Genomic DNA, 8,017 nt, shown 5'->3' with positions numbered 1-8,017 from the left:
TGACAAAAGAAACGTATCATAAACAACAAACAGTGGTGTTTGTCGTTTATGATGTTTGAGTGTTTTGTTTTTTCAAATCAGTTGTAGTAGTTTACAGTATACCAAAGAATACAGACCTTTACAGAAGTTTACTGAAGCAGAAATATTATGTTATCTGTTCATGCAGCTAATATATTAAATTGCGATTGTATTTGTGGTGCAATTCTCCTTCTACTGTTTTTTTAAGCCTCTCTAATTAGTAGTATAAATAATAAATGTGATTGTAAAAAATTCGACACTTCTTCCTTGTCCTTGATAACAAAATGCACAGTTTCAACCACAGCAAGGTCTTTTACACTGTACTGAGAAATTATTAAGCACTGAAATTTGAAAAATAATCCAGAACTAACTTGATTAATATTAAAATCCTTCTTTTCTGCTGACATTAGTTTTTAAAGCCTTCCAGGAGTGGACATCACAGGAAATTTACCAAAGGGTGAGACTCTGCAACAAAAATGCAAAAACAAAACCCAAAAGGAATAAAAAAAATAAAATAAAATAAAGGCATTCCAGCTGCTACTCTTCAAAAACAATACTTCTTCTCAACTGTCAAACATAGTGGTAGAGAAGTGATGATTTGGACTTGTTTTCCAGCCGCAGGATTTGGGCACTGAATAGACAACGAACTCCTCTGTATAACAAACTATTCTATTCTTGTGAGCTTTTGAAGTGAAATGAGGCCTTGAGGTGACTTTTGTTGTGATTTGGCACTATATAAATAAAATTGAATTGAATTGAATTGAAATGTGAGGCCATCTGTCTGATGTTTATAGCTCAGTTCAGGCAAGGGTCAAGGAGCATGCTCGGAGCAGTGCTAGCAGTTAAACCAACTTTATTGTGGAATAGGCAGGTGTAAAGGGGCAGGGTTATGAGGAACAAGACAGGGCTCAACTTAAGGGTGGTCTCAGGAGTTCTGTCAAAATTAATTAATTAATCAATTCATTAATTCATTAATCAATTAATTAAATTAAGCTGGATTCTGCCTTAGTGTTTTACCAGGCCGGACAAGCGTGGGGGGAGTTGGCAGTTGACAATACTGTTCCAAATTATAGCCAAGTGGTGAGTAAACAGGTAGATTAAGGATGGGCTTAGCAGAAGTATTACCAGAGGTGCCAGAGAGAAGAAGGTGTGCAGATGAAGTCAAATGTGGCATTCTGGACAGAAAAATCCTGAACAAGGTTTCCAGACATGGATGAGCAGAAAAGATGGGTAGCTGGGCAGGCAGGCAGGGGTGAAGTAAGGGAATCTCAAACCAAAAGGGGCTGATTATCACCATGATGGTGGAGAATAACCACGCAGTTCAGCACCAGGGTATAACTCATATTAAAACCAAAATTCATATTATAGATTATTAAAAGATCTGAAATGAAACCTCATATATTTCTACACTGTGTTATGTTCCTGAATTGACTGATATGTGTCTTTGCTACACCATGAAGGCAAAACAAAAAAATTCAGATCAAAATGTGAGTGAAATCTGTAGGAGTGAGGTAAAGATCAAACTTTTAATTCTGTTTACTAACAGCTACAAGACAAAATGCAAGATATGTATTTTTCAAAGAATCCCCCATTTACCATTGGTTGGCAGAAATCTGCACAATGTTGATTCTTAATATAAAACAAGACTCTTTTTGTTCTTGTAAGTTTTTTTTTAAGCTACGCTTTAAATTTCCACTTCAGCTTTAACGCATGCCCCATATTTTTGGAAACTCTCACAAGTTGAAGGTGCTCACAAACCACCACCATTGTAGACGATATAGTGAGCAGTAGGCTCACAGGAAAACCACAGAAACAAATGTCTACTCGGACGACAGAATGCAACATGTTTTTGTGAACCCCGTACTTTATTCAATCTTTATTTTTTAATTCTAAAACCAAAAGATAGAACAGATTTCTGATAAGAGGGACGCACTCTGTTGTTTCAAGTACAGAAATCACCATCACTATAGACATATTTCGTATTTTTATAACTCTATGCTAAGTGAGTTTGACCAACTCACAACAAAAACGTTACTCTTCAGTTGTTGAATGTTCCACTAAATTTACCAGCTCATAGCTTTTTATGCTGTTTTTGGAAAATAGTGTTTTCGATCATTGCTGTAAGACTGACCCAAAGCAGTAAATCTACAGGCCATTGAGGCGACTTTTGTTGTGATTTGGCACTATATAAATAAAAATGAATTGAATTGAATTGAATTAAACTAAAAAAAGAATAACTGAAACATTTTAGTAGTAATAGAAGTAGTTTCGAGTCAGATAAAGTTTACATCTGTATTCATATGCATCTAGCAACTTGATTTGTTCATTTTTATTGAAGTATGAAGCGGATATGCTAGCACACTGAAAATAGTTTGTAACGTGGAGATTTGTGCAAGTGTCACACTAGATCTTGGTAAACCTCCCCCAACCCTCTCCCTGCGTGGCACACTGAAAAACATGTTGAAAAGCAGTCTGTCATGTTAAAAGAACTTTAATTTTTACATCCAGACCATCACATGACATTGCACTGACACAGTGTAACCACAGAATAGAAGGTTCCACTCCACCACCCGATCGCAACTTGCATTTCCTTTAGTAGAAAAGTAATGTGTAGGCGATGACATTCGAGAGTCACACCATTCTTACTGTCTTTTAACTGCAGGTAATCATCAAACATGGACAGCCTTCATGTCATTCTTGTCCTTCTTTTAGGTAATATTTTGTACAACTAATTAAATTATACATTAATATTATAAAACATTAAATGAATGTGTCAACTCTATTTGGAAATCTACATCACATCTTGTACTCAACACTTAGAATTTGTTATTGTGTTTGTATTTCAGGAGGTCATTGGACTTCTGGATCAGTGGTGGATTTGACAGTGACATCAGGACAGAACGTCACTCTGAATTGTGACTGTGAAGCATTTTCTGAGGAATATATTGTGTGGTACAGAAATTGTACCCATGAAAATCAACCTCCTCTTGTTCTGAAACTAAAAGAAGATGCATGGAAAAAAATCAGTGACCGAGCAATTTCAGTGAATTCTCTATTACGCTTCCACTTTAAAAAGAATCAGTCCTCTGGATCCTATGATCTGCTGATCATGAATATTTCTGATTCTGACGAGGGCCTCTATTACTGTGGAACTGAAAAGGAACAGTGGGTAGATGGCACAAGCGTTCAGGTCAGATATGACCACAGATATGCCAGTATCGCAACAAGAATCTTAATCAGTAAGTACTCATGTGTGATTGGGGTTTTTTTGTTGGTTTGTCATATATATGCATACAGTACTGTGAAAAACTTTTAGGCAGGTGAGGAAAAATGCTGTAAACAAAGAACGCTTTCAGAAATGGAAGTGTTAATCATTTATTTTCATCAATCCACAAAATGCAGTAAATGAACAAATGAAAGATAAATCTCAATCAAATCAATATTTGGTGTGACCAACTTTAAAACAGCATCAAATTTTCTAGGTAAACTTGCACACAGTTTTTGAAGGAACTCGGCTGGTAGGTTGTTCCAAACATGTTGGAGAACTAACCACAGATCTCCTGTGGATGTTGGCTTCCTCACATCCTTCTGTCTTTTCATACACTCGATGGTGAGATCATGGCTCTGTGGGGGCCATACCATCACGTCTAGTACTTCTTGTTCTTCTTTAGGCTGAAGATAGTTCTTAATGACTTTGACTGTAGGTTTGGGGACATTGTCCTGCTGAAGTCTGTTTAACAAAGACATTGCTTCTGTGCATTACATCTACTGTATTTAATTCTGACATAAGCAAAAATCTTTACCCATCCCTCATTTTTATTTATTTTTTATTTTGTCCCTGATTTTCAGTGCAACTCTTGGGTAATTTGGCCAGTTCTTTGGTAGAAAGAGCTAAAATTGCTCTTATGATGTTGAAAGTTGCCGACCCCTAGCCTAGGTGAACCATACATGTATCAACTGAAGGGACAGCTGCATTTCCAGCTGCAAGTCTTGGTGGATTGTTTTTTAACATTTTCTTAAGGAAATCACTTTCAAATGCAGTTCATTTGGTGTAGATAGTGTTTTAGGTCTTCCACTTCTTTTGTCCTGCACTTGTCCAGTTTCCACAAACTTTTAAGTACACACTGCACACCAAGTTTTTGGCTATTGTTTTTGCATCACCTTCTTAGTTAAAAAATACTCATGTTTAATATCCAGTAAAACACGTAAAGGAAAATAATAAACTGCAAATGATGTTAATATTATTAAACCTGAATTTTTTTCAAATGGGAATGCAAAGGTAAGTCTTGCTGTAAAAAATGTTTCTTAATGTGTTTATAATTTTATTTGCTGGTTTGAAGTGTTTGAATATGCATTATGGTATTACTTTTGTAAATAATAGTCCGTTTAGAGTAGAAAAGACGATAAAGCAGGATATACTTTAGCGTGGGGCTTTCTTGTGATTGAAAGTCATCTTACATGAAGTAAACAGAGCAGTGTGCTTGCCACTTAAGACGTACAATAACTAAAGTCAGTACTATATCTATATTGTGTAAACTAAACACACTATACAAAGCACTATACATAAGTGGATTGTAGTAAAAATGTAGATCTAATACACTACTTATTTCATGCAGATTCACCTCACACAAGTCCTTGCCCTGATTCCAGTCCTTGCCCTGACTCCACTCTTCACTCTGACTCCAATACTCGACCTGACTCCACTCCTCGTGCTGTCTACGACAGAACCTGTGGTTCCAGTCTCGTGCCCTGGCTGATGATGTTTACACCAGGATTTTCTATTCTCATTTCATTTTTTTCCTTTATTTTTATTTATCAGTTGTGTCGGAAAACAGGTACTGTATATTTTAATTATTAGAATTTAATTTTTCGAATTGTTTGACTCACCTTCAAACACACACACACACACACACAGTCCTCCACAAAACTATCTACAACCATTAAATGGCAAATTCTTAATGGCACTGTTGCTGCTGAATGCTCCAGTATGATAGTGCATTTTTGTTTATGCAGAAAAAGAACTTCAATTTTTTCAGAACAGACCAGATCACAATAATCAAAGGAGACAGAATGAGGTAAACTTTCTCTTCTTCATTTTCTTATCTACACTTGTTTTTGTTTTTTTATTGCATAAACAGCTGTGTGTGGGTCACTATTCAAAAGAGTAATGCAATACACATTATTATCAATTACTTACTATAAGATCATCAATTACTGTACAAAATTACAAAGTGATGGATAATTTTTTTTTAGCTAGTCATTACAATGTTTTTACATCACATAGCTAGCAGTTAACTATATAAACCTTCTGTTACAGTCCCACACATTAACATAATCTCTATCCTAATGGGAATGAACCCAGGTGATTAACTTTTAACATAAAGAAAAGGAAAGGGGAAAAAAACTTTTAACAAAAAGCTGACAGCGTTAGAAAACAGACCAAATAGAATAGAATAGAATAGATCTTTATTGTCACTGTTACAAGAACAATGAGACACAGTTTTGCACCATGTAGATTTAGATTCGAATTCTTTTAGGATAGGAGAATAAGATAAAATAGACTTAAGTAAAGGATTGTTGTTGTGACCTGGGCAGAGTTTCCACTCTGTCACCACATGCATGTCTTTTTGTGAAATAAAAATATCCAGTCTCTTTAAAATCTGTAGACTGCTGTACAGTTTATCCTTTCCCATCACATACTCTAAAGTGAGCTCATTATACCACAAATGCAAGGGGGGATAATTACTGATGTGACTCATGTGATTACTGAATTTATTACAGTTATTCATTACATTACTATACTTGGGAATTGAGTAGAACCAACTCTTCTCAGTAGTTCAGTTCCTTGGAATTCAGTTCACTTCCTTGGAAATTAACTACTGGGAATCCGGATCAGAAGATAGTGGCGAAGTCTGCAGCCTTTATATAGACATTACTTTTAGTTTTAATGCACAAAAGGATGAGAGCAGGAGCAGAAGTGCAAACTGTGTCCAGAACAGAAACAATTGTATTATGCAAATAACATAACTTCAGTGCTTTGAAAGCATGCCAACGCTACCTAGTGCTAAGATAGCCAAAATCCCAGAGTAACATTAAAGTTAAATGAGTGCTGACCCCAGCAAAACAGCCAGACCCTGAACTTATATAGCAAAGGAAGTGATTAGCAGTCAGGCTGAAGCCTCCATTTCTACCTGTTCATGTTTCAACAGAATCAAGTCTGTTTGTGCTTGTTTTCAACTTTGCTATGTGCTGTTAGCTTTGGGTTCATACCTAAAAACTAAGAGAAAGATCAATTGTGTGTCCTTATTAGGACAAGTACTTGTATTGTTTGTGTGTGGGGGGGGGCTGTAGCTCGTAGGTTTATATTGTTAAATGACCACTAATATCAGATAATTTCAGGATAAATGCGAATGTAATGTAATAAATTAATTTCATTAATACACTATTTCATTGGAGGAATGACTGCAACACTGATCACAACAAAGAGGGGAAATACCTGCAACATTCGCAGACATTAGTCCACACAGCATGAATAACTTGCACAAATGTAATGTCTTTGATATGCTTCTTACTGATGGTGCTGGCTCTCAAAGTGGAGCCGATAAGGAATAAAATTGATAAGTGATATCAATAATGGAATCAGAATTGCTAAATTCTTATCAATTCCCATCCCTAACTATAATGTGATTATAGCAGTTTATTAGTTTGTAATACATTACACACAACACTGATAAACACAAATAATGTGTCAGTACTTTTTTAATGACATATGGCATTCAAACAGAACGTCCTTTTTAAAATTCCATATTGTTCTAATGATTGCAGTATTCATTTAAGTAATTACTTAATATCAGAAGAAGTTATGATTCTAAATGTCAAATTGTTTCTCAGGATGAAGATTTGTGTTTAACACAAGTCTGGTTCCAGGCTCACAATGGACAAAAAAATCTTTAGACGGATTCAAGATGGAGAAAACGCTGTCTTCCACTGAAAATTATATACGTAGTTTGTTTTATTTATTTGTAACTGAACAGAGTTAGTCATTATTGAATTTTAATTTTTAGTTTTAATTGTTCTTTATGTTTTCCTTAAATTGTAGTTTTGGTGACTGTTGCATGTAAATAACTTTAGAAGTAAAACTAACAAAGTATCCAGAAAAAGAGTGATGAATTCTGATGATTTTGTCAGATTTGTGTAAATTACAGCGCTTATTATAGGAAACTAAATTTTTTAAATAAAAAATATCTTTTCGTACCCATGGTCTGTTGAATGTCTTTAAAGAGTATACTTCCTTTGCCTTTTTTTAAATTGTTGATTTAGACTAATCCTTGAAATTATATACTCTCTAAAATTATTATCACTATTTTTTTAGATTTCAATCAGTTTTTGGTTATCTTTTGTGTCTGCGGACACACCACCACAAGCCTCAATATGCAAACATATTTTCACTGTTGTACTTTTTAAAGATATTTATGCACAAGCATAACATCTCATACCAAACCAATGCTGTCTTCTAATATTTTCCTTGGCCTTTATTTGGAAATAAATTGCTATGCAAACTATAATTACAAAACATATCATATCAAATCAAAGCAACACAAAGCAGCTCACAGGATTTGGAATATGACGATGTCATATTCCAACTGTAGCTTGCCTCCACCAGTGTATGAATGTGAGAGTGAATGAATAGTGGTATTGTAAAGCGCTTTGGGTGCCTAGAAAAGCGCTATATAAAAATCCAATCCATTATAATCTATCAATTGTTTGTTGCAAGACTCAGATAATTATTTTTTTAAAAGTGAGACATTTTAAATGAGAATAAGAAAGTATTTCCTTGTGCCCCCCTCTCCCTTTTAATGCCCTACATGGACCCCTGGCAACACTTTGCTAGACCCGCCCCTGCACAGTTACCAGCTGTCAGCTACTTAGAAAAGGATCCTGGTGTTATTTGTCTCTCAGAAACAGTTCATAACTTCCCTTCAACTCATTCATGTCACCT

General features: G+C 35.2%; 1 protein-coding gene across 1 annotated transcript; it reads left to right on the top strand.

Moving 5' to 3' along the window:
* Positions 1-2,540: 2,540 nt before the first annotated feature.
* LOC102307599 lies at positions 2,541-7,656 on the top strand. The gene is made up of 5 exons (XM_005941837.2): positions 2,541-2,730; positions 2,865-3,257; positions 4,635-4,853; positions 5,032-5,093; positions 6,910-7,656. The coding sequence occupies exons 1-5, from the start codon at positions 2,694-2,696 to the stop codon at positions 6,970-6,972; spliced, it is 774 nt and encodes a 257-aa protein (XP_005941899.1). The 5' UTR covers positions 2,541-2,693; the 3' UTR covers positions 6,973-7,656.
* Positions 7,657-8,017: the final 361 nt, after the last annotated feature.

The sequence above is a fragment of the Haplochromis burtoni genome, unplaced genomic scaffold, assembly GCF_018398535.1.
Source record: "Haplochromis burtoni strain Fernald_Lab_line unplaced genomic scaffold, NCSU_Asbu1 Contig_323, whole genome shotgun sequence".
Classification (NCBI taxonomy): Eukaryota; Metazoa; Chordata; class Actinopteri; order Cichliformes; family Cichlidae; genus Haplochromis; species Haplochromis burtoni.
Note: the sequence above shows the minus strand (reverse complement) of the source record. Positions and strands in the feature narration are given on the sequence as shown.

Bases quoted from the DNA above. Each gene is read 5' to 3' on its own strand.
- LOC102307599 (XM_005941837.2), top strand. From the start codon at position 2,694: ATGGACAGCCTTCATGTCATTCTTGTCCTTCTTTTAG. The intron at 2,731-2,864 runs GTAATATTTTGT...TTTGTATTTCAG, and splicing joins CATTCTTGTCCTTCTTTTAG to GAGGTCATTGGACTTCTGGA. The intron at 4,854-5,031 runs GTACTGTATATT...TTGTTTATGCAG, and splicing joins TCAGTTGTGTCGGAAAACAG to AAAAAGAACTTCAATTTTTT.